The sequence below is a fragment of the Oncorhynchus tshawytscha genome, unplaced genomic scaffold (assembly GCF_018296145.1).
Source record: "Oncorhynchus tshawytscha isolate Ot180627B unplaced genomic scaffold, Otsh_v2.0 Un_contig_3519_pilon_pilon, whole genome shotgun sequence".
Taxonomy (NCBI): Eukaryota; Metazoa; Chordata; class Actinopteri; order Salmoniformes; family Salmonidae; genus Oncorhynchus; species Oncorhynchus tshawytscha.
Window position 1 is genome coordinate 53,404 of NW_024609629.1, and position 27,977 is coordinate 81,380.

General features: G+C 43.6%; 1 protein-coding gene across 1 annotated transcript; it reads right to left on the reverse strand.

Moving 5' to 3' along the window:
* Positions 1-523: 523 nt before the first annotated feature.
* LOC112263292 (zinc finger protein 721) lies at positions 524-27,967 on the reverse strand. The gene is given in 10 exon segments (XM_042316474.1): positions 524-3,237; positions 3,441-3,681; positions 6,458-6,708; positions 6,711-6,884; positions 6,887-7,099; positions 7,102-7,470; positions 7,657-7,765; positions 8,089-9,014; positions 11,929-12,142; positions 27,538-27,967. Coding segments are annotated over 10 exon segments (4,230 nt in total). The 5' UTR covers positions 27,547-27,967; the 3' UTR covers positions 524-1,513.
* Positions 27,968-27,977: the final 10 nt, after the last annotated feature.

Consider the following 27,977-nt stretch of genomic DNA (forward strand, 5'->3'; position numbering starts at 1 on the left):
GCTGATTGGTTGACAGCCTTGGTATAATAAAGCAATAAGGCCGAGGGGGTGTGGTATATATGCCAATATACCACCAAGTTTATAATTTTTCACAAATTTGAGGATAGAATTGTCAAAGCCCGTTCAAAAAAGATGGGGACAGGGACCCCGGGAGCATGAAGCAGGACGACGCCACCTGCATCTGGCATTACAAACTGATTACCGCTGTAGCGAATCGGAACGCAAGCTCACGAGACCTCTGGATGGTTGTTCCAGGCTAGATCCTCTCCACTAAAACCAGAAACCACATATGTTGAAGAGGTGTCGTAATAGTGGCATGCCGTAGTGTAAATGTCATCAACAACAACATGTCCCGACTCCAGACAATGAAAGGACTAGCACATTCACCATCTATACTTTTATTTCCATTGTTCACGTAACACGATTATGACATCACGTAACATGATTATGACATCACATCCATATCAATATTCCACAAACACCTCATTCTGAAATGATTGTCCACACACACACACACACACACACACACACACACACACACACACACACACACACACACGCTTCTTTCAGCAATATCCTACTTTCTAAAACAACTAACATCGTTTGCTAAGATTATGAACATTGATATTAAAAGACAAGTTATTGTAAAGTGTTAAGAACAGGGAAGAAGAGCTACTCTATGGACTACAAACCTAATATTTGGATTGTTGCATAATTAGCATATTAATCACATGAATTAAACCATAATAAAATAGAAAGAACAATGATCGCTTTATTAAAATGTTGATAGATACCACCGACTTGTTTGCCCATGTCATTTCTCACGTTGGATTGACTGATGTGTGATAGTAATGTTGTTTATCTGCTTTATACTGTTCCGTCTGCTGTCTTTATGCACCTTTTCATGCTTTTCTCTTTTTTATAGTTTAAATGTATTTGATACAAATTGGCTTAATCTTGAAACCATTAACCTTTCACAAAAACATTGCTCACTTAAAATAAAAATACAATCCTTGGAAACATGCATCAGTGTGCAGATATATATATTTTTACATTATGAGGTCATCATTGTTCATCATTCTCAGTCTAAACCGGCACCTCGTTAGGAGACCAACGGTCATCAAGTGGCACTCATTCAATCATCACGATTATCCACCCTACTAGCATCCACTAACTATAGAGGCTCCTCCTCTTCCTCTTCACCCTACTAGCATCCACTGACTGTAGAGGCTCTCTTCCTCTTCACCCTACTAGCATCCACTAACTGTAGAGGCTCCTCCTCTTCCTCTTCACCCTACTAGCATCCACTAACTGTAGAGGCTCCTCCTCTTCACCCTACTAGCATCCACTAACTGTAGAGGCTCCTCCTCTTCACCCTACTAGCATCCACTAACTGTAGAGGCTCCTCCTCTTCACCCTACTAGCATCCACTAACTGTAGAGGCTCCTCCTCTTCACCCTACTAGCATCCACTAACTGTAGAGGCTCCTCCTCTTCTTCATCATCATCAATACTCATGGAATACTCTTCACATCTTTCGTCAGAACCTCTTCAGTTTTTGTGTTCTGATGGATCTTCTTGTGTCGTCCCAGCTTCATAGAACTGGTGAATGTCTTACCACATTCAGCACAGCTGTACGGTCTCTCTCCTGTATGCGATCTGTTGTGTATCGTGAGTTCAGAAGCTTTTCTGAAGGTTTTCTCGCAGACAGAGCAGGAGAAAGGTCTCTCTCCCGAGTGCGTCTGTAGGTGTTCTTTCAGGCGCCCTGCTTGAGAGAAACTATTCCCACACACAAAGCAGCAGTGGGGTTTTTCTCCTGTGTGTAACTGCTGGTGTCTTTTCAAGGCGGAGGAGAAGCTGAACCGCTTGTCACAGTGGGGGCAGGGGTACGGTTTCTCTCCAGTGTGTACTTTCTGGTGGTCTTGCAGATGTCTTTTCTGAGTGAACTGCTTCTCGCACACAGAGCAACTGAAGGGCTTCTCTCCTGTGTGGATCCTCATGTGTAACTTGAATGCGGACAACTTCTGGCAATCTCTCCTACATATGTTACAGGTATAAGGACTCTCCCCCAGGTGGACTTTGCTGTGCGTTTTGAGGTACGACGCAGTAGTGAAGCGCTTCCCACACACAGAGCAGCAGTGCGGTTTCTCTCCAGAGTGCGTCGGGTAGTGTTCCTTCAAACGTGACAGTTGAACAAAACCTTTCCCACACACTGTGCAAATGTGAGGTTTCTCTTCTCTGTGTAACTTCTTGTGTCTATTCAGAGCTATGGTGGAACCGAACATCTTGTCGCAGTCTGAGCAACCATAAGGTTTTTCAACTGAATGTACACTCTCGTGTCTTCGCAGATGTCCTTTGTGGTTGAACTGCTTCCCACACACAGAGCAGCTGTACCTCAGAGCTGTATTGTGGTTCACCTGGTGTTGTTCAGTTTCTCCTGATGTTGACGGACTCTCCTCTTCCTCAGAACTCAGAGGAGGATTGAGACGAGGAGGATCCAAGTCCAATCCAACTTCTTCTCCATCAGAATTGATCAGAACACCAAATTCCTCCTCCTCCTCATCTTCCTCCTTCAGTCCTTCGTTTTCAGCATTCATCTCTGGTGTTTGGTTGTGGTCGTCAAACTCAACAGGTTGTGGTAGTCCAGGTGGTAGATGGCTCTTCTGATGTTTCCATAGGTTGTGGGAACTGGTAAAGCTCTGGCCACATTCAGTGCAGCTGTAAGGTTTCTCCCCTGTGTGATCTCTGTGGTGGACTTTAAGGTCTGCTGGTCTTGCAAAACTCTTCCTGCATACAGAGCAGGAGTAAGGTTTCTCTCCTGTGTGCGTCCGGAAATGCTGCTTCAAACGCGATGACTGGGTAAAACTCTTCCCACACACAGAACAGGGGTAAGGTTTCTCTCCAGTGTGTGTCAGCAGGTGTATTTTCATGGCTCCCAAATGGGCGAACTTCATCCCACAGGTGGGGCAGTGGTAAGGTTTCTCTCCAGTGTGAGTTTTCAGATGTGCTTTCAGGTGTCCCTTCTCACGGAATTGGTTTCCACACAAAGTACAGGGGTAAGGCTTCTCTCCTGTGTGAATTCTCATGTGTTTTTGTAGCGCCGATAATTTTTGGCAGTCTTTTCCACACACTGAACAGCAGTGAGAGCTCTTAGCGTTGTGATTCTCCTGGTGATGTTCAGGTTCTCCTGATGTAGAGGGACTCTCTTCAATGTCAGAACTCTGACTGGGATTATATCCTGTGTGAAAAAAATTGGAACAGGTTAAACAAAGCAGCAGGCAAGTCAAGAGAAAATCCCCAGGTTTTACTGAAATCCTGGCAGGAATATTGCGGATTTCCTGTTTATTCCCTCCTGATTCCGGGAATCTTCCAAACAGGATTTCTGAAAAACCTGGGCATTTTGGGAAAGTTTACCTGACTCACAAACTCATCTCAACATACCAAGAAGAGAAGGATCCCAGTCCATTTCTTCTCCATCAGAATTAATCAGCCCAACAACTTCCTCCTCCTCTTCCTCCTCCTCTTCTTCTTCCTCCTCCTCCTCCTCCAGTTCTTCAGTTTTAATCTTCAGTCCAAGTGTTTTCTCCTCCTCTTTCACGTCAACAGTCACCCCAGCAGTTTGAGTGGAGGCTTCACTCTGGCTCTGGTCAGAAGGCAGAGACTCTGTGGGTTTGTGCCCAGCCTGGTGAGAAAATAAACGTTTATTTAGGATGGAGAATAACAAGCAAAATGGTTCAAATGGCCGTAACATGTTATTTTTGGTCCACCAGCCACTAAAATGTCTTACCAGCTAAACTATTAATATCCTGCTTAAATGACACCAACAAAACACAAAAAAACAGATGCTTTGTAATGTTTCAAAAAACAATACATGTGTTACTAGTAAAAAGAAATCTCATAATTCAAATTCAGCAAACCAATCACCTCTCATTCGCCCCCCTTCACAGTAGAAGCATCAAACAAGGTTCTAAAGACTGTTGACATCGAGTGGAAGCCTTAGGAATTGCAAGAAGACCAATATCCCACTGTATCTTCAATAGGGGATGAGTTGAAATGCCCAGCCATAAGAAGTTTTAAGGGCGGTGGGTTACCGTGGGAACGGGACTCGGGAGTCATGTTTGTGCTTGTGAGATTGAGTCTGACGAGTAGAAGTGCTACGTTCTCTTCCCTAGCGTGTTGAAGCTCAAACATTGAAAAACCAACCTAGCTTGTGAACAAAACCACGTAGATCGAAAAGAAACACAAAGTGACACTTCAGTCGACTTTTCTTTAAGTAAATTAGACAAACTTTTATACCTGTGCCCTGCGCTTCTAAAAATGAATATTTTAACTCAGCTCTTGACGTGCGCACAACCCCCCATCCAGGCAGCGTTGCAACACGAGGTGGGATAGGCTATAGGAGTCGCAGTTCTTGGACTTTGTGCGATTCATTCTCCAGTTAAGAAACAAAACCGGCAGATGGCGGATGTTAATTTTAGGCCCTGGCCACCTGAATGAAGAGACGTTGGAGTCACTTTCCCAGGATACAGATTAAACTTCTGTGTTCTCGTGACAGCGCAGGTGGTTTCACACTGTCTAGGGGGCAGAGTCAACGAGACTCAAAGGTGACAGGAGACAGGAGACAGCGTGACTGGAGACAGCGTGACAAAGTCAGACAGGTGACAGGTGACAGGCTCATCTTGATGCAAACAGACGGTCTTCTATTAAGATAAAAGGCTCATCTTGGATCTTCCAGAGCTCTACAGGGTCGCTGCAGGACAGGACTAGCCAAACGGTGCAGGACAGGACTAGCCAAACGGTGCAGGACAGGACTAGCCAAACGGTGCAGGACAGGACTAGCCAAACGCTGCAGGACAGGACTAGCCAAACCTCAAGTGACATGTGCTCTTCAGAACGCTCTTTCCCCATAGTGAGAGCTGCAGACCTTGAAGTCTATAGGGAGTCCATTAGAGGGCTGCCTCACCCTTGTTAAGGGAACCACGCTCAGCTGGTATCGAGGCTTGGCCCTGCTGCACCACAGTCCTGACTAAAATGCATGCTCAATGGAGAGTCTCCCAATGGATAATTTTTGTACATTTTTTATTTTATCTTTATTTAACTAGGCAAGTCAGTTAAAAACCAGTTATGCATTAGGGGGCGCTATTCAAAATTTTGGATGAAAAACGTTCCCGTTTTAAACAAGATATTTTATCATGAAAAGATGCTTGACTATGCATATAATTGAAGCTTTGGAAAGAAAACACTGACGTTTCCAAAACTGCAAAGATATTGTCTGTGAGTGCCACAGAACTGATGTTACAGGCGAAACCCAGATAAAAATCCAAGTGCCGCATTTTTTAAAACCGCCTCATGCCAATGACTCCTTATATGGCTGTGAATGAGCTACGAATGAGCTTACGTTTTCCATTGTGACGTCTTTTACCGCATTTCCATTGAAGAATAGCCGTAAGGGACCATATATAGCAAGTGGTCACATGGTGTCTCCCCGCAGAAAATCTTGCGTAAAATACTGAGGTAGCCATTTTTCCACCAATCGCTTCTTATGAGAAACCAATTGCCTTGACGGATATATTATCGAATAGATATGTTAAAAACACCTTCAGGATGGATCCTAAACAACGTTTGCCGTGTTTCTGTCGATATTATGGAGTTAATTTTGAAAAAAGTTTGGCGTTGTAGTGGTAGCATTTTCCGGTCGATTTCTCAGCCAAGCATGATGAACAAACGGGAGCTATTTCGCCTACAAAAATAATATTTTTGGAAAAAAGGAACATTTGCTAACTGGGAGTCTCCTGAGTGAAAGCATCCGAAGTTCTTCAAAGGTAAATGATTTAATTTGGTTGCTTTTCTTATTTTCGTGAAAATGTTGCCTGCTGCCAGCAGAGCCTAGTATAGCATTATGCCATGATAAACTTACACAAATGCTTGTCTAGCGTTGGCTGTAACGCATATTTTGAAAATCTGAGATGACAGTGTTGTTAACAAAAGGCTAAGCTTGTGTTTGAATATATTTATTTCATTTAATTTGCGATTTTCATGAATAGGAAAAGTTACTAGGGGTATTTATGTCCGCTGCGTTATGCTAATTCGTTTGAGGCTATGATTACGATCCCGGATCCGGGATTGCTCGTCGCAAGAGGTTAAGAACATATTCTTACTTAAGATGACAGCCTATCGGGGAACAGTGGGTTAACTGCCTTGTTCAGGGGCAGAACAACAGATTTTTACCTTGTAAACTCTGGGATTTGATCCAGCAACCTTTTGGTTACTGGCCCATTGCTCTAACGACTAGGCTAATGCTTAGTCCATGGCTAGTCTTAATCTGTGTCTGGGATATGGGCCTTTAGAATTAAAGGTGAAAGATTGGCCCTATATGAAGGACAAAAGTTGAGCTTTATTGAGAGGACCACAGCAACTTGGACAAAAGTTGGGTTGATAGGATAATAATTTCCACCGACCTTGACCAGTATATTCGGGAAGACAGCAGCATCTTGTAGAAGTAGAATCCCACTCCCAGTAGCCTGGTTAAGGCTCACAGCACCACAGATCCCTGAAGAGTTACGCTGGTGTCTCAGTAGGTTCTCAGAGAGCGAGAACCTCATTCCACACCCGGAGCACTGGTACGGTTTCTCTCCAGTGTGAACTCTCTGGTGTTTCAGCAGTTTTGACTCGATAGTGAAACTCTTCCCACATTCGGTGCATTGGTAGAGGTTCTCCCAGTGTGGATTCTCTGATGTTCCTTCAGCTTGGTTGAAGTGGAGAAGCTCTGGTCACAATGGAAACATTTGTAGAAGTTGACTCCAGTGTGTGATTGGGCATGTATTTTCAAGGACACCAGTTGAGCAAATCCCTTACCGCATTCTCCACATTGGTACGGCGTTTCTCCGTGTGGAGTCGTTCATGCTTCACCAGTGTCCCAGATAGAGCAAAGCGCTTGGGGCAGTAGGAGCAGCAGTAAGGTCTCTCGCCAGTGTGCACTCTCTCGTGGTTCTTCAGCTTGGCAGCAGTGGAGAAAGTCTTTTCACAATGAGCACAGAGGAAAGGTTTCTCCCCTGTGTGTGTCTGTTGGTGAGATTTCAGGTGCGCCAACTGAGAAAACTCTTCCCGCACTCGGGGCAGCTATAAGGTTTCTCACCCGAGTGCAACAACTGGTGTCTCTTCAAGTCTCCCATGTGCGTAAACCTGCTCCCGCAGTCAGAGCAGGGGTATGGCTTCTCTCCACTGTGCACTTTCTGGTGCGTCTTGAGGTTTGCGGCTTGGGAGAAGCCCTTCCCACACACCATACACTCGTAAGGCTTCTCTCCTGTGTGTGTTCTCTGGTGTAGCATTAGTTTGTAGGAGCTGGATAGTTCTTTTCCACACGTTGAGCAGATGTGAGGGCCCAGAGCTTTGTTGTTCTCCTGGTGTTGGTCAGGTCCTCCTAATGTAGAGGGACTCTCCTCACTCTCAGAGCAATGGTCAGGTCTCTCTGCTGTGGTAAAGAGGTCGTATGGATAAGTAAGCACCTTAAATATGTTAAGATTTGAGACAGTCAATAATATAGATGTTTCTTAATTTGGGTAATTGGAAATACACAATTTATTTAAATTTCCTAAAATAAAGTAAACGTGAATGTGTAGGCTAACCCATACCTTAATAAATTAATCTTTGAACTCACCAAAAGCAGGATCTTCCTCCTCTTCTTTTACTTTGACATCTAGTACTAGAGTGAGACCAGACTCCTCTACAACTGTGGGTTCAACCTGGTTGTTTTGGTCAACATAAGCCTAGGGTTAATAATCAGACAACTCATCCAGTATATAATATGTCAACAGCAGCATTAATCTTAGTTATATTGTGTTAAGGGCCTTAATGACTGGTTTAAGGGTACAAAATTCCAGTAACTTTTTAAAAAAATTCCCAGGTTTTCCAGAAATACAGGTTGGAACATTCCTGGAATCAGAAAGAAATAAACAGGAAATCTGGAATCCACCAACACAGATTTAAAAAAAAATTAACTTAAGAAAGAAAATAGATAAGAAAATAAATAATAAAGAAAATGAATACAAAATAAATACAAAATTGCACTGGATACACCATATAAACCTACCTTACTGGTACCATCCACAGAGGTGGCCTCCTGCCGCTGTGACCCACCCGGTATACCTTCATGGATCCGACGACGGTGACTGGTTCTATTCGCTGACGAGGAGAAACTCTTCCCGCAGTCGGAGCACTGGAATGGTTTCTCTCCGGTGTGAACCCTCTGGTGTCTTTTAAGGAGTGACGACGACGAGAACCTCTTCTCGCATTGAGAGCAGTGGTACGGTTTCTCTCCGGTGTGCTGGCGCATGTGTATCTTTAAGGTCCATGGCTGAGTGAATTCCTTCCCACATTCTGAGCAGCTGTACGGCTTGGCGGTACTATTCGCTTCGCTTATATGGGATTGTTCATGTCTTGTTAGAGAGCTTGGGAAAACAAAGGTCTTTTTGCAGGTGGAACACTGGTAAGGTCTCTCCCCAGTGTGCATCCTCTGGTGCATCTTGAGCTCTGCTGCAGAGTTGCAGCCCCTCTCACACTCAGAGCATGGGAAAGGTTTTTTCATGCTGAGTCTCTGCTTCTCTCCGGCGTGCGTCATCATGTGGACCTTCAAGTGCCACATACGTGAGAAACTCTTCCCACACACAGAGCAGTGGCAAGGTTTCTCTCCGGTGTGTGTCCGATGGTGCAGTTTTAACTCTCCTTGGCTGACAAACCTCTTCCAACAGTTCTTTTCCGGGCAGATGTACGGTTTCTCTCCTGTGTGCAACCTCTCATGTGTTTTGAGGGTCCCTGTATCACTGAATCTCTTTCTGCACACAGAGCAAGGATATGGTTTCTCTCCTGTGTGCGTTCTAAGATGTCTCTGTAGTTTAGATGGGTGAGGAAACTCTTTCCCACACTCCGGGCAGCGGTAAAACGTCTTCTTAGCTGTGCGATTCTCCTGGCGTCGTTCTGCTGATGCCTCATCACTAGAGCTGTGGTTTGGACTCTCTCCTGTTACAACAGTAAGGATAAAACAAGTTATGGTGCGTCCCAGATGCTACCCTATTTCCTATATAGCACACTACTTTTGAACTGGCACTATACAGGAACTAGGTATCATAATCTACTGTAGCGCTCTAGGTTCATGTATTAAACTAATAAATAATCTCCTCGAGGGGCATTAAAGTATCGTCTGTGGGATTTAAAGTATTGTCCATCTGTGGGTAGGGGACTGTGGGTAGGGACAGTGGGTAGGGGACAGTGGGTAGGGGACTGTGGGTAGGGGACAGTGGGTAGGGGACTGTGGGTAGGGGACAGTGGGTAGGGGGACAGTGGGTAGGGGACTGTGGGTAGGGGACTGTGGGTAGGGGACTGTGGGTAGGGGACAGTGGGTAGGGGACTGTGGGTAGGGGACTGTGGGTAGGGGACTGTGGGTAGGGACTGTGGGTAGGGGACTGTGGGTAGGGGACTGTGGGTAGAGGACTGTGGGTAGGGGACTGTGGGTAGGGGACAGTGGGCAGGAGGCTGTGGGTAGGGGACAGTGGGTAGGGTACAGTGGGTAGGGGACAGTGGGTAGGGGACTGTGGGCAGGAGGCTGTGGGTAGGGGACAGTGGGTAGGGGACTGTGGGTAGGGGACAGTGGGTAGGGGACAGTGGGTAGGGGACTGTGCGTAGGGGACTGTGGGTAGGAGACAGTGGGTAGGGGACTGTGGGTAGGGGACTGTGGGTAGGGGACTGTGGGTAGGGGGACAGTGGGTAGGGGACAGTGGGCAGGAGGCTGTGGGTAGGGGACAGTGGGTAGGGTACAGTGGGTAGGGGACAGTGGGTAGGGGACTGTGGGCAGGAGGCTGTGGGTAGGAGACTGTGGGTAGGGGACTGTGGGTAGGGGACTGTGGGTAGGGGACTGTGGGTAGGGGACTGTGGGTAGGGGACTGTGGGTAGGGGACTGTGGGTAGGGGACTGTGGGCAGGAGGCTGTGGGTAGGGGACAGTGGGTAGGGGACAGTGGGTAGGGGACAGTGGGCAGGAGGCTGTGGGTAGGAGGCTGTGACAGAAATAAAATAACAATAAATCTGTCTTCTGTCTCAAGACAATAAATAACCATCAAAACCATTTAAAATAGGCAAACATTTATTTTAGGGACTTAAAAAAAAGAAAGTTGGATGTGTCTGACTTTATTCCCCCCCCCAGTGGTGAAGGAGACGTGTCAATGAAAGTTTGCATCACGTGGAATTAAAATCGCCCCGGCAACAAGGAAAGCAGGTCCGGGACCAGGCTAATTAATTGCATGGGACAATAAAGCTGGAATCTTTAATGGTGAAACTAAAGACGTTACTGTAAACAACCAACACTGTTCTTTCCCCCTCAGACATCATTATAACCAACACTGTTCTTTCCCCCTCAGACATCATTACAACCAACACTGTTGGGTAGGGACATGGGTACAACCAACAGGGACAGTTTACAAGACATCATTACAACCAACACTGTTCTTTCCCCCTCAGACATCATTACAACCAACACTGTTCTTTCCCCCCTCAGACAGACATCATTACAACCAACACTGTTCTTGGGTCAGACAGACATCATTACAACCAACACTGTTCTTTCCCCCTCAGACATCATTACAACCAACACTGTTCTTTAGGGGACATCATTACAACCAACACTGGACTTTGGGCAGGAGGACATCATTACAACCAACACTGTTCTTTCCCTCAGACAGACATCATTACAACCAACACTGTTCTTTCCCCTCAAGACATCATTACAACCAACACTGTTCTTTCCCCCTCAGACATCATTTACAACCAACACTGTTCTTTCCCCCAGTGGTCAGACATCATTACAACCAACACTGTTCTTTCCCCCCTCAGACATCATTACAACCAACACTGTTCTTTCCCCCTCAGACATCATTACAACCAACACTGTTCTTTCCCCCTCAGACATCATTACAACCAACACTGTTCTTTCCCTCCTCAGACATCATTACAACCAACACTGTTCTTTCCCCCTCAGACAGACATCATTACAACCAACACTGTTCTTTCCCCCCTCAGACAGACATCATTACAACCAACACTGTTCTTTCCCCCCTCAGACAGACATCATTACAACCAACACTGTTCTTTCCCTCCTCAGACAGACATCATTACAACCAACACTGTTCTTTCCCCCTCAGACATCATTACAACCAACACTGTTCTTTCCCCCTCAGACAGACATCATTACAACCAACACTGTTCTTTCCCCCTCAGACATCATTACAACCAACACTGTTCTTTCCCCCTCAGACAGACATCATTACATCATTACAACCAACACTGTTCTTTCTTTCCCCCTCAGACATCATTACAACCAACACTGTTCTTTCCCCCTCAGACATCATTACAACCAACACTGTTCTTTCCCCCTCAGACATCATTACAACCACCACTGTTCTTTCCCCCTCAGACATCATTACAGACATCCAACACTGTTCTTTACAACCAACACTGTTCCCCCTCAGACATCATTACAACCAACACTGTTCTTTCCCCCCCCCTCAGACAGACATCATTACAACCAACACTGTTCTTTCCCCCCTCAGACATCATTACAACCAACACTGTTCTTTTCCTCCTCAGACATCATTACAACCAACACTGTTCTTTCCCCCCTCAGACATCATTACAACCAACACTGTTCTTTCCCCCTCAGACATTGCATGGGTGACAGAACAGCAGATTCTGCAACAACAAAAAATACCCCGCTGCTGACATCCGTTTCATCTACAAAACATAAAACATAACAAAGAGTCTGTCTGGGGCAAAGAGTGGCTCTGTTTCCCCTATTGAGGATTCCATCTTTAAAGACTCATCAAATTGAACTGTCCACTTGAGAGAACCATTTTATTTCTAGTTAACATTCAGTCGGCTACTTACCTGTATAATTAAAACTCCACTCCTCTAAATCTTCCTCCTCCTCTTTGACTACGATGTTAAATCTAGGTATTTCACTGAAGCTGTCAAGGCCTCCAGGGTAACCAATCTCCTGCCCCTGTGGTGTGTAGTCCCGGTCACCGTGGTTACCGTCAGGACCTAGTGACAGCGTTGGTTGGGGTTCAGTTGAGCAGGATGGTGACGGCCCACCAAAGTCCTAGAATACAGAATCAAATCCAATTGTATTTAAAGCACTTTTTTTAAATGAACAAGAAGTCCATCTTTAAACCGATGTATAACACCGATGTATATAACTGTATGTTTCATGAATTTTTATAACGAGTATTTCTGTTTTTGAATTTGGCGCTCTGCAATTTCACTGGATGTTGGCCAGGTGGGACGGGAGCGTCCCACACCCCCTAGAGAGGTTTAACTGGTATACTTCATTTTCCACAATTGTCTTTAACCAATGGTTGTGTTCATTTAAATCTGCAAGAGGGAAACTAACTTTTCATGGCCACATGGTGCCATCTTTAGTGTTAATGGTATTGTTTTAAATGTTTATGCACACAAAAAGTGCATAGTGCTGCTAATTGTATATGTTGTTTGTTGGTTTTCAGTATAAAACTTGGTGAAATGATTTACTGACACTGATAATACTGACTATCCTGACAACACTGATAACACTGATAACCCTGACAACACTGATAATCCTGACAACACTGATAACCCTGACAACACTGATAATCCTGACAACACTGATAATCCTGACAACACTGATAATCCTGACAACACTGATAATCCTGACAACACTGATAATCCTGACAACACTGATAACACTGACAACACTGATAATCCTGACAACACTGACAACACTGACAACACTGACAACACTGATAACACTGATAATCCTGACAACACTGATAACACTGATAATCCTGACAACACTGATAACACTGATAATCCTGACAACACTGATAACACTGATAATCCTGACAACACTGATAACACTGACAACACTGATAATCCTGACAACACTGATAACACTGACAACACTGATAATCCTGACAACACTGATAATCCTGACAACACTGATAATCCTGACAACACTGATAACACTGATAATCCTGACAGCACTGATAACACTGATAATCCTGACAACACCGATAACACCGATAATCCTGACAACACTGATAACACTGATAATCCTGACAACACTGACAACACTGAAAACACTGATAATCCTGACAACACTGACAACACTGATAATCCTGACAACACTGATAACCCTGACAACACTGATAATCCTGACAACACTGACAACACTGATAATCCTGACAACACTGATAATCCTGACAACACTGATAACCCTGACAACACTGATAACCCTGACAACACTGATAACCCTGACAACACTGATAACCCTGACAACACTGATAACCCTGATAATCCTGGTAACCCTGATATGAAATCTTCATACCGTTTCATCTCTAACTGCATGTGTGACATAACTCCACCAGTCCCATGTACATCATTTACAAAGATTATACCTTTTCAAAAAAATATATATATTTTATTTAACGAATTAGTATATTTCAGTTGAACCATATTATTTGTTGTGTTATTTCTGGTGGATTAAATTGAAATTGCTACTAACTTTCTATGGCTTGTTTAAAAAATAAAAAAAAGGGAGATATTTCGGAGAAGATTTCATTTTAATATAACCGGAAGTACACCAAACATCTTAGTTTTGCACGACTAAGATCTCAGCAAAAAACGTCAATTTATGACGTTTATTCTTGAGTCATCGCTGAAGTTGATTTGGACTATTTTGCGTCCAACTGTATATTGGCTACGGCGTCTCAAAATGGACAAACAGTACTATTGCCGCTTTTTTCTCGTTTTCCAAGGTCAGGTCTTTTAAAGGGAGTATGCGAGTTGTTTGGTTAGCCGAGCCGAGCTAGGCGCCAGCCGAATCGAAGCATCCTGGCGCATTTATAAGCCGCCTCGTTTTTGCAGACAAGGCCTATAGGTGATCATACCTCTCTAGGAACTGATCTGTCGTCAGTATTGTGGAGTAATTCTAATTATAAATTAAGATTTGAATGTGGAAAAAGCTGATCCGAGAGCAGCGCTGCCTTTCTTTCCATCCTATCATTATCAACACACGCCTCACTTAGCGAGGATCCTCTCTGCATGGTGTTGAGGGGAAATGCAAGTTCGTTCCATGCATCATTAAAAACACTCGTAAGACAGGGGTGTGGCCAAGAAGCCACGCAAAACGAAAATCGTAACGATATGGGCAATGACTTGATTATTTTTTGTTGTTGTCATTAGCTTTCATGTCAATTAGTCAGGTACGAGATACTACGGGATCTAAATCAGTGGTTCCGAAACGGTTGATTTATTTAAGTTGTAACAGTAAAAACGCACAAGGTGAAATGTAGAATTTGGGTAGTTCATCATGAGTTTCTAGGCCGTCATTGTAAATAGGAATTTGTTCTTAACTGACTTGCCTAGTCAAATAAAAGGTTAAATTAAAGTATATTTTTTTATTCATCAGTTCCTGTTGTCATGTTAGTCATTACAGATCTTAGAGAGATATTTATAACTGGTCTGAAATGTCCAGATTAACTAACGTTTTTTTAGCTTGTTCTTCTTTTAGCACATAGATTTTGTTTAATGTTTGAGTCACTCAGATATCACATCAAGAAACATACATTGGCAAAATGTATAGAATTGCAAGAAAACGTGCTTCAAAAATTGCTACATTTTCTCTGCAGCCCATGACAAAATGTGTAGAATTGCAGGGAATAAGTTTCAAACCTGCCAAAACAGTTTGTGTCATGAACAGTGCTTGTGCCCATAGAAATAGACCTGGGAGAACAGAAGGGTGGGCTGTTGGTCCTGCTGCTCTGATTGGATAAAGAAATAGACCTGGGAGAAATGAAGGGCGGGCTGTTGGTCCTGCTGCTCTGATTGGATAAAGAAATAGACCTGGGAGAAATGAAGGGCGGGCTGTTGGTCCTGCTGCTCTGATTGGATAAAGAAATAGACCTGGGAGAACAGAAGGGCGGGCTGTTGGTCCTGCTGCTCTGATTGGATAAAGAAATAGACCTGGGAGAACAGAAGGGCGGCTCTGATTGGATAAAGAAATAGACCTGGGAGAACAGAAGGGTGGGCTGTTGGTCCTGCTGCTCTGATTGGATAAAGAAATAGACCTGGGAGAACAGAAGGGTGGGCTGTTGGTCCTGCTGCTCTGATTGGATAAAGAAATAGACCTGGGAGAACAGAAGGGCGGGGCTGTTGGTTCTGCTGCTCTGAATGGATAAAGAAATAGACCTGGGAGAACAGAAGGGCGGGCTGTTGGTCCTGCTGCTCTGATTGGATAAAGAAATAGACCTGGGAGAACAGAAGGGCGGCTCTGATTGGATAAAGAAATAGACCTGGAAGAACAGAAGGGTGGGCTGTTGGTCCTGCTGCTCTGATTGGATAAAGAAATAGACCTGGGAGAACAGAAGGGCGGACTGTTGGTCCTGCTGCTCTGAATGGATAAAGAAATAGACCTGGGAGAACAGAAGGGCGGGCTGTTGGTCCTGCTGCTCTGATTGGATAAAGAAATAGACCTGGGAGAACAGAAGGGCGGGCTGTTGGTCCTGCTGCTCTGATTGGATAAAGATATAGACCTGGGAGAACAGAAGAGCGGCTCTGATTGGATAAAGAAATAGACCTGGGAGAACAGAAGGGCCGGGCTGTTGGTCCTGCTGCTCTGATTGGATAAAGATATAGACCTGGGAGAACAGAAGGGCGGGGCTGTTGGTCCTGCTGCTCTGATTGGATAAAGATATAGACCTGGGAGAACAGAAGGGCGGGGCTGTTGGTCCTGCTGCTCTGATTGGATAAAGATATAGACCTGGGAGAACAGAAGGGCGGCTCTGATTGGATAAAGAAATAGACCTGGGAGAACAGAAGGGCAGGCTGTTGGTCCTGCTGCTCTGATTGGATAAAGAAATAGACCTGGGAGAACAGAAGGGCGGCTCTGATTGGATAAAGAAATAGACCTGGGAGAACAGAAGGGCGGGCTGTTGGTACTGCTGCTCTGATTGGATAAAGATATAGACCTGGGAGAACAGAAGGGCGGGCTGTTGGTCCTGCTGCTCTGATTGGATAAAGATATAGACCTGGGAGAACAGAAGAGCGGCTCTGATTGGATAAAGAAATAGACCTGGGAGAACAGAAGGGCGGGGCTGTTGGTCCTGCTGCTCTGATTGGATAAAGATATAGACCTGGGAGAACAGAAGGGCGGGGCTGTTGGTCCTGCTGCTCTGATTGGATAAAGATATAGACCTGGGAGAACAGAAGGGCAGCTCTGATTGGATAAAGAAATAGACCTGGGAGAACAGAAGGGCGGGGCTGTTGGTCCTGCTGCTCTGATTGGATAAAGATATAGACCTGGGAGAACAGAAGGGCGGGGCTGTTGGTCCTGCTGCTCTGATTGGATAAAGTGAAGCTGTATTTCTCATTCATAATTTCCCCCGGTCTTTTCCTGACATGTTTGGGTCTTGTCATTCAGATTGCTGCTGCCTCCTGTTAGTCTGCTACTATGACAAATCAATAGGTAAGAACACTTGCTATGACGCTATCAATGTGCATAATATCTAACAAGCAGAGCGAAGGAAGGGAAAATTGTTACGCTAACTTATTAACGCTAACTTATTAAGGACACACACACAACCAGTCCGCACGCTGCTCCTAATCTGCAACTTTTTTTGGTCGATAAATGTGCAGGGAGATTTTGCCAACATCTACTTAGCAATATTAAAACACTTCCGTTTCCCCCCCCCCCGATCACGCCTGTCATCTGATTATCAACTGTCAATCTACGGATACGACTCCAAAGCATTGCCATGTCGGCACACTCCTCTCATAAAATGAAGTTCCCAGAGTGTTACACTACGAAGCAAAGCTAGATCTACTCAGGCTGCTACAAAGCGAGATCTACTCAGGCTGCTACAAAGCGAGATCTACTCAGGCTGCTACAAAGCGAGATCTACTCAGGCTGCTACAAAGCTAGATCTACTCAGGCTGCTACAAAAGCGAGATCTACTCAGGCTGCTACAAAGCTAGATCTACTCAGGCTGCTACAAAGCGAGATCTACTCAGGCTGCTACAAAGCGAGATCTACTCAGGCTGCTACAAAAGCTAGATCTACTCAGGCTGCTACAAAAGCTAGATCTACTCAGGCTGCTACAAAAGCTAGATCTACTCAGGCTGCTACAAAAGCTAGATCTACTCAGGCTGCTACAAAAGCGAGATCTACTCAGGCTGCTACAAAAGCTAGATCTACTCAGGCTGCTACAAAAAAGCTAGATCTACTCAGGCTGCTACAAAAGCTAGATCTACTCAGGCTGCTACAAAAGCTAGATCTACTCAGGCTGCTACAAAAGCTAGATCTACTCAGGCTGCTACAAAAGCTAGATCTACTCAGGCTGCTACAAAGCTAGATCTACTCAGGCTGCTACAAAAGCTAGATCTACTCAGGCTGCTACAAAAGCTAGATTTACTCAGGCTGCTACAAAAGCTAGATCTACTCAGGCTGCTACAAAAGCTAGATCTACTCAGGCTGCTACAAAAGCTAGATCTACTCAGGCTGCTACAAAAGCTAGATCTACTCAGGCTGCTACAAAAGCTAGATCTACTCAGGCTGCTACAAAAGCTAGATCTACTCAGGCTGCTACAAAAGCTAGATCTACTCAGGCTGCTACAAAAGCTAGATCTACTCAGGCTGCTACAAAAGCTAGATCTACTCAGGCTGCTACAAAAGCTAGATCTACTCAGGCTGCTACAAAGCTAGATCTACTCAGGCTGCTACAAAGCTAGATCTACTCAGGCTGCTACAAAAGCTAGATCTACTCAGGCTGCTACAAAGCTAGATCTACTCAGGCTGCTACAAAGCTAGATCTACTCAGGCTGCTACAAAGCTAGATCTACTCAGGCTGCTACAAAGCTAGATCTACTCAGGCTGCTACAAAGCTAGATCTACTCAGGCTGCTACAAAAGCGAGATCTACTCAGGCTGCTACAAAAGCGAGATCTACTCAGGCTGCTACAAAGCTAGATCTACTCAGGCTGCTACAAAAGCGAGATCTACTCAGGCTACTACAAAGCTAGATCTACTCAGGCTGCTACAAAGCGAGCCAGCTTCATCCGTATTACGACGGTGGATATTGCTCGTCCGCCTGCCGCTAACTCCAGCAGGCTTGTAACTGCGTGCATGTTTCGCGTCTTAATATAGATAAAGCTACTACGGCAAAAGTATAACAGCCAGAATAAAGGAAACACCAATATAAGGTCTTAATATAGATACAGCTACTACGGCAAAAGTATAACTGCCAGAATAAAGGAAACACCAATATAAGGTCTTAATATAGATACAGCTACTATAAGGTGTCTAAGTATAGATACAGCTACTACAGAGAATGTATATATGAGAAAACACCAACATGAAGTGTTTTAATAGGGTGCTGGGCCACCATGAGCCATCAGAACAGCTTCAATGTGCTTTGACATAGATGGTACAAGTGTCTGGAACTCTATCGGAGGGATGCGACACCCTTCTTCCACAAGAAATTACATCATTCGTTATTTTGTTGATGGTGGTAGAAAATGCTGGCTCTGGCCCCGCTCCAGAATCTCCCATAGTTCAATTGGGTTGAGATCTGGTGACTGAGATGGCATGTGGTTTATTTACATCGTGGTGACTGAGACGGCCATGTGGTTTACATCGTGGTGACTGAGACGGCCATGGCATGTGGTTTACATCGTGGTGACTGAGACGGCCATGTGGTTTACATCGTGGTGACTGAGACGGCCATGTGGTTTACATCGTGGTGACTGAGACGGCCATGGCATGTGGTTTACATCGTGGTGACTGAGACGGCCATGGCATGTGGTTTACATCGTGGTGACTGAGACGGCCATGTCATGTGGTTTACATCGTGGTGACAGGCGGCATGTGGTTTACATCGTGGTGACTGAGACGGCCATGTGGTTTACATCGTGGTGACTGAGACGGCCATGTGGTTTACATCGTGGTGACAGGCGGCCATGTGGTTTACATCGTGGTGACAGGCGGCATGTGGTTTACATCGTGGTGACTGAGACGGCATGTGGTTTACATCGTGGTGACTGAGACGGCCATGTGGTTTACATCATGGTGACTGAGACGGCCATGTGGTTTACATTGTGGTGACTGAGACGGCCATGTGGTTTACATTGTGGTGACTGAGACGGCACGTGGTTTACATCATGGTGACTGAGACGGCATGAGGTTTACATCGTGGTGACTGAGACGGCCATGTGGTTTACATTGTGGTGACTGAGACGGCCATGTGGTTTACATCATGGTGACTGAGACGGCCATGTGGTTTACATCGTGGTGACAGGCGGCATGTGGTTTACATCATGGTGACTGAGACGGCATGTGGTTTACATGTGGTGACTGAGACGGCCATACATTGTGGTGACTGAGACGGCCATGTGGTTTACATTGTGGTGACTGAGACGGCACGTGGTTTACATCATGGTGACTGAGACGGCATGTGGTTTACATTGTGGTGACTGAGACGGCCATGTGGTTTACATCATGGTGACTGAGACGGCCATGTGGTTTACATCGTTACATTTAGTCCTCATCTAATATAATGTATAAAACAATCCCATGTCCACATATAGAACAGAGTCCCAACAGCAGAAATAATACACTGTCATATTGACTAGATAAATACTCTCTGAACAGACAGGCTCCTTCATCTATAACACACGGTCATATTGACCAGATGAATACTCTCTGAACAGACAGGCTCCTTCATCTATAATACACTCTCATATTGACCAGATGAATACTCTCTGAACAGACAGGCTCCTTCATCTATAATACGCTCTCATATTGACCAGATAAATACTCTCTGAACAGACAGGTTCCTTCATCTATAACACACTGTCATATTGACCAGATAAATACTCTCTGAACAGACAGGCTCCTTCATCTATAATAGTCCTGCACAACCTTCACATCTTATATTTAAGTGGTTCTAAAATATTGTATGAATGTATATATTTAAAAAGGCTTCTGGTTTGTTCAGATAAATTATTCAATTTCTGAAATGTAAATGTTGTCTTTCCCCCATTTCTCCTTTCTGCCGGGATAAGATAAGATGGTGGACAATCGATCCCAGGTATTGATTGAATGTCTGTCTGCCGGGATAAGATAAGATGGTGGACAATCGCTCCCAGGTATTGATTGAATGTCTGTCTGCCGGGATAAGATAAGATGGTGGACAATCGCTCCCAGGTATTGATTGAATGTCTGTCTGCCGGGATAAGATAAGATGGTGGACAATCGCTGCCAGGTATTGATTGAATGTCTGTCTGCCGGGATAAGATAAGATGGTGGACAATCGCTCCCAGGTATTGATTGAATGTCTGTCTCTTATCAACTCAATACTGTTGTGAATGGAGTTGGGTCGTTTTAAATGGTGTAACATTGTGAAATAAAATAAGCAATGTTTCCCCCCCCCTCGTCTCTCAATTATCTTGTTGATTGATGACCACCCGAGAGCATTATGAATGACAACCCGAAGAATCACATCTCCGCCTTAAAAACAATCCTCTCTGCTTTGTTCTGTCCGATCTGCAGCCTCCTCGTGGCACTTAATGACGCGTTTCATTCAGTAGCCACTCGCGCATCGTGGATGGATTGGGGGGTGACATTGTCAGAAGAAATTATTCCTAATTGATTCAAGTGTTTCCTTTATTTTGGCAGTTATGTGTTAAGGTCTATGTGGGTTAGTGGTTCAGTGTATTTTTGGTGTTTTACCTTGTCCCTATGGGGTTGATTGGACCTAACCCATTTAGTAGCACAACATCTTGTCTCATGCTGAAACTTTCCACGGGATACTTTGTATTCCTCACAGAACTTAAGAGTACCTTTATTTTGGTAGTTACAACCCAACCAAGCCGTCACCTTAACAAGGCGCGATCCAACCCGTGATTAAAGTGTTTCCTAATGTTGGAGGAATGTGTCAGGAGGAAACACTGTGCACCTGATTAACCTTGTTAGTGCTGACTTTATTTTGGTAGTTACCAGGAGTGATTGCTGATTGAGACAAGGACATTCTTACCGACCAAGCCCTCCCTAAACCGGGTGACAGTGATTAAAGGTGATTACAATTGTCAAAAGTGTCGCCCTTGATACAGTGATTAAGAGCCTGTGGCGCAAACTCAGAGTCTTGAAGTTTTAGCAGCTTTTTGATTAAAAAGTGCCAACATTTCAGCGTCCTGCTACTAACATGTGATTTATATGCATGATTAAAGTGTGTGTGTATTAAAACACTTGAAGTCTCTAAAACTGATTAAATCGTGATTGTGGTACATAACATTAAAGTACAGTGATTAAAATGATTAAAACAGTGATTAAAAAAAATACAGTGATTAAATATTACATCCGCCAGTCAACAGTGATTGTTAAAAGAAAAGTACATGTGATTAAAGTACAGTGATTAAAGTACAGTGATTAAATTACAATGCTGTACAGTGATTAAATACAGTGATTAAAGTACAGTGATTAAAGTACAGTGATTAAATTGAGTACATTACAGTGATTAAAGTACAGATTAAAGTACAGTGATTAAAGTACAGTGATTAAACTTACAGTGCTATCAAATACAGTACAGTGATTAATTTGATTAAATTAAAGTGATTAATACAGTGATTAAAGTTGATTTAGTAAGTGATTAAAGTGATTAATTTGATTAAAGTATATAGGATTAAAGTACAGTGATTAAAAAAGTGATTAAAGGGCAGTGATTAAAGTACAGTGATTAAAGTGATTAAATACAGTGATTAAAAGTGACAGTGATTAAAGTACAGTGAAAAAGTGATTAAAGTGATTAAAGTACAGTGATTAAAGTACAGTGATTAAAGATTAAGTGATTAAAGTGATTAAAGTACAGTGATTAAAGTGATTAAAGTACAGTGATTAAATCTGTGAGTTTAAAGTACAGGATTAAAGTATTAAAGTACAGTGATTAAAGTGATTAAAGCATTTTACAAAGTGATTAAAGTGATTAAAGTACAGTGATTTAGTACAGTGATTAAATAATTCAGTACCTTGATTATGTGTGTTTTAATGAAAGTTTGAGTTTTATCGTAAAGTGATTAAAGTGATTAAATTACAGTGATTTGATTAAAGTACAGGGACCTAAAGTGATTAAAGTTAGTGCTCACTGTGATTAAAGTACAGTGATTAAAGTGATTAAAGTACAGTGATTAAAGCCCTCCATAAACAGTGGTAACGCAGTGATTGAAGCCAGTGATTGTACAGTGATTAAAGGATTAAAGTACAGTGATTAAAGTACAGTGATTGGGCAGTGATTAAAGTACAGTGATTAAAGTGATTAACCAGTGATTAAAGTACAGTGATTAAAGTGATTAAACCACAGTGCCACCCGGGAGGCCCAGTTTAGTGGTTCTTAACCAGGGATTAGGGGTTGATTTTTACAGTGATTACAAAGTGATTCAATGATCAAAACGTGATGAATTGATCATTTGAATCAGTGATTGTCAGTGATGTGCCAAGGGTTCAGCATTAACTTTCAGATTAAAGTGATTAAAAACACAGATAAAAAATGTGATTACACCCCTGATTAAAGTGATTAAAGTATTAAAGGTAGTAGTGATTCTTTTGCTTCAATAGAGTGATCAGTGCAAATACAGCCATTAAAGTACAGTGATTAAAGTACAGTGATTAAAGTACAGTGATTAAAGTACAGTGATTAAAGTACAGTGATTAAAGTGATTAAAGTACAGTGATTAAAGTGATTAAAGTACAGTGATTAAAGTGATTAGTACAGTGATTAAAGTGATTAAAGTACAGTGATTAAAGTACAGTGATTAAAGTACAGTGATTAAAGTAAAGTGATTAAAGTACAGATTAAAGTACAGTGATTAAAGTGATTAAAGTACAGTGATTAAAGTACAGTGATTAAAGTGATTAAAGTACAGTGATTAAAGTACAGTGATTAAAGTGATTAAAGTACAGTGATTAAAGTACAGTGATTAAAGTACAGTGATTAAGTCTAGCAGCCACATTCAGTAAAATAGCTTACAATGAAAGAGCAAGGTATTTCTTGCAAAGAGGATGCATGGCTACCGGAGACACACATGACGTCACAGGCGAGAAGTACACATTAGTCAGAGTGAAGTCAACTGATCGAATGCACAATGCCCATGTTAGCCTTGACGGCCAGCTTAATGGAGTCTGCCACTAGCACAGTCAGTGTAGTCAGATCCCCATTGAGACCGTGTCTGTGCCTCGATCTAGGTTGGGCAAAACTAAACATGGCGGTGTTCGCCTTAGCAATCTCACTGGAATAAAGACCTCAATTCCTGTCATTATTGAAAGATATTCTGATATCTCACATCTCAAAATAGGACTACTTAATGTTAGATCCCTCACTTCCAAGGCAGTTATAGTCAATTAACTAATCACTGATCATAATCTTGATGTGATTGGCCTGACTGAAGCATGGCTTAAGCCTGATGAATTTACTGTGTTAAATGAGGCCTCTCCTCCTGGCTACACTAGTGACCATATCCCTCGCGCATCCTGCAAAGGCGGAGGTGTTGCTAACATTTACGATAGCAAATTTCAAATTAACAAAAAAAAAACTACTGCGTTTTCCTATTTTGAGCTTCTAGTCATGACATTGATGCAGCCTCCTCTCACTTTTTTATAGCTATTGTTTACAGACCTCCTGGGCCATACACAGCGTTCCTCACTGAGTTCCCTGAATTCCTATCGGACCTTGTAGTCATGGCAGATAATATTCTAATTTTTGGTGACTAACATTCACATGGAAAAGTCCACAGACCCACTCCAAACGGCTTTCGGAGCCATCATCAACTCAGTGGGTTTTGTCCAACATGTCTCCGGACCTACTCACAGCCACAGTCATACTCTGGACCTAGTTTTGTCCCGTGGAATAAATGTTGTGGATCTTAATGTTTTTCCTCACAATCCTGGACTATCGGACCACCACTTTGTTATGTTTGCAATCGCAACAAATAATCTGCTCAGACCCCAACCAAGGAACATCAAAAGCTGTGCTACAAATTCTCAGACCACCCGAAGACGTCAGAGTACAGAAATCAGTTAGCCAACTGAGGAACTAAATGTAACCTTGCGTAATACCCTAGATGCAGTCGCACCCCTAAAAACAAAAAAAACATTTGTCATAAGAAACTAGTTGCCTAGTTTGTTTTCACTATATATTTGACCTCTTGGTGATGTCATTCGGAAACATAATATTAACTTTCACTGCTCTGCGGAAGATACACAGCTGTACATTTTGATGAAACCCCAAAATTACCCTCCCTGGAAGCCTGTGTTTCAGACATAAGTGGAAGTGGATGGCGGCAAATGGTTTACTTTTAAACTTGGACAAAACAGAGACGCTTGTTCTATATCCCAAGAAACAAAGAGATCTTCTGTTGGATCTGTCAAATAAAACTGAAGGACCTCGGTGTTCCTCTGGACCCTGATCTCTCCTTTGACGAACATATCAAGACTGTTTCAAGGAGAGCTTTTTTCCATCTACGTAACATTGAAAAAATCAAACTCTCTGTCCAAAAATGATGCAGAAAAGTAATCCATAATTTTGTTATTTCTAGGTTAGACTACTGCAATGCTCTACTTTCCGGCTACCCGGATAAAGCACGAAATGAACTTCAGTTGGTGCTAAACACGGATGCTAGAATCTTGACTAGAACCCAAAGGTTTGATCATACTACTCTAGTTCTAGCCTCTCTACACTGGCTTCCTGTCAAGGCAAGGGCTGATTTCAAGGTTTTACTGCTAACCTACAAAGCATTACATGGGCTTGCTCCTACCTATCTCTCTGATTTGGTCCTGCCGTACATATCTACGCGTACGCTATGGTCACAAGACGCAGGCCTCATTATTGTCCCTAGAATTTATATTTCTTATTGTCCCTAAAACAGCTGGAGGAAGGGTTTTCTCCAATAGAGCTCCATTTTTATGGAATGGTCTGCCTACCCATGTAGAGACGCAGACTCAGTCTCGACCTTTAAGTCTTTACTGAAGACTCATCTCTTCAGTGGGTCATATGATTGAGTGTAGTCTGGCCCAGGAGTGTGAAGGTGAACGGAAAGGCTCTGGAGCAACGAACCGCGGTCACTGCCTGGCCGGTTCCCCTCTCTCCTCTGGGATTGTCTGCCTCTAACCCTATTAAGGGGGCTGAGTCACTGGCGCTCTTCCATGCCATCCCTAGGGGGTGCGTCACTGACGTGATCTTCCTGTCCGGGTTGGCCCACCCTCGAGTTTGTTTCCCATGGGGAGATCTTCGTGGGCTATACTCTGCCTTGTCTCAGGGTAGTAAGTTGGTGGTTTGAAGATATCCCTCTAGTGGTGTGGGGGCAAAGTGGGTGGGGTTATATCCTGCCTGGTTGGCCCTGTCCGGGGTATCGTCGGACCACAATGTCTCCTGACCCCTCCTGTCTCAGCCTCCAGTATTTGTGCTGTATTAGTCTACGTGTTGGGGGGCTAGGGTCAGTCTGGTGTATTTCTCCTGTCTTATCCAGTGTCCTGTGTGAATTTAAGCACGCTCCCTCTAATTCTCTCGAAGGACCTGAGCCCTTGGACCATGCCTCAGGACTACCTGGCCTGATGACTCCTCTCCACGCTTCTTCCGTGGTTCCTGCTGTTCTATGGAGTTTTTTTCCTAGCCACTGTGCTTCTACATCTGCATTGCTTGCTGTTTGGGGTTTTAGGCTGGGTTTCTGTACAGCACTTTGTGACATTATCGGTTAATGTAAAAGGGACTTTATAAATACATTTGATTGATTTTACCATTTGAAAGTAGTCAACTGGGTGGGACTTCAAAGGATAACATCATTTCATCCAGGTAGGCAGGAGGGACCTGCTAATGAATTATACTCATGAGCAGAAGGATCACATAATTCCATCCTGGTAGGGAGGAGGGACCTGCCAATGAATTATACTCATGAGCAAACATACCATAACTGCAGGCCAACCTTGGCTTTATAACTGTTTAAATAACATCCTCCGGGTGGCGGTATGCACCCTTTCAGGTTGTTTACCAACTCATAGAAGTAGTAGTAAATTGACTAATTCAAAATGGAGATGGCCTCAATGGCGCTGCCCGTGCGCTCAGAGACGCCTTAATGAGAGATACAACGCTGCGATCTTAATAAGACATCTCTATTCTCCCAACCGACACAATCAGAGACCGGTTAGATCTGGTTCAGGGCTTCGGAACGGAATTCCACGACGTCCGGTCTCTGCTCTGTTCTTCAGAAACTTCCTTCACCATGGAGTTGAGTTGAGTAACCTAGCTAGGTCTGGGAGAGATCTGGAGACCCAACCAACAGAAATAACAAGGCATTCCACTAGTGCTGAGCAATTCACCAAAATATATGCTATTCTTCATTTTTTTTAAACAACTAATTGACCAACGTTTAATTTCTTTCTGTGAGCTCAATGCGCACACTGCAGTTTCTCTAGAGATACACCAGATCCAGCCTGAACTGTGAGATGTAGTAGGGAGTTGTAGTTTCCAACAAGCTAATATTCCACATAATTACCACGTTTGATGCGCTAAACTAACTACAATGACCATAATCTAATGTGCATCTATTTGTCTGGTCTGTGTTTCTTTTATGCCTGCTACAACAGCACGATTTGAGAGGTATCTCTACCTGAAAATACATGATCTAAGTGATTGATGGTTGCATGGAGAGGCAGGTAGCCTAGTGGTTAGAGCTTTGGGCCAGTAACCGAAAGGCTGCTGAATCGAATCCCTGAGTTGACAAGGTAAAAATCTGTCGTTCTGCCCCTGACAAGGTGGATGTTGAGTAAGGCAGCCCTCCGCACCTCTCTGGTTCAGGGGTTGGGTTAAATGTAGAAGACACATTTCAGTTAAGGTATTCAGTTATACAACTGACTAGGTCTCCCAATTTCCCCAAATCAGCAGTCATAAACATATGCCTTCTTTACTTTAAAGAACTACAAAATAGTGATTGTCAGGCAGCAGCTCTGAGATGACTTGACATGAAAGTCATAAAATAAATTAAATAAATTAATGGTTAATATGTGAAACGCAGTAACTGTCATCACTACCATCATGGGAGTTTTATTAATAGTTGTATCCTGTGAATTCAACCCCAATAATCGAAACAGAAGAGAGTTTATTTTTCTGAATCGAACCGATCTCAAAAATACCTCATCGCTCAGCGCAGCGGGGAATGGTCGTGTTCGTGTGTAAACCGAGTATATGTCGGGAGAAGAGTGGAGAATGTTAAAGGCTAGCTACTATTCTGCCGACGTGTACTTGGTTTACACAAGTTCAATCCCCGCTACTGATAGCTAACGCTAGTTATCTCCATCCAGCCACTACCCATTGTGCTAACACCAATCCGATACTTGTTTTAAATCTGGGAGTGCACACTTTGGGAAAAGGGTGGAGAAACGGGTCGCAACTAGCTGGCTAGCAACCAAAGTCGTGGTTCTCACCTCCTCCATCTTGAATCCTTCAGGAATTGTTGAAGCAGCTAGCTAGATGCTGTAGCGGGAAATTAATTTCTGAAATCGTCCACGTCCTTTCTCTGAAATGAAATGTTCACCACGAGGTCACGTTAGCTAGCGAATGAAATAGCCTCGCTACTAGTAGCACTTGCCATTACAATTTGACAAAGGTTAGCGAGCTAGGCTAACGGCAGCCAGGAAGCTAGCTAACTGCTTTGCTAAACCCGATTACAAAACTATTAAAATAGTAGTTGCAAATATTGCCTGCTCCGTGTTTACAGTTCAAGTTTGGCAACGTCACAGCATATTTTTCAACCGTATCATTGTGATATTTGACGAATTTCCAACAAAATTACGTGGACAGCTAATCCAGACGGCTGCCTAGCTACATCAGCGTCTTTCTGCTTCCGGTCTAACTTCCGGTCCGG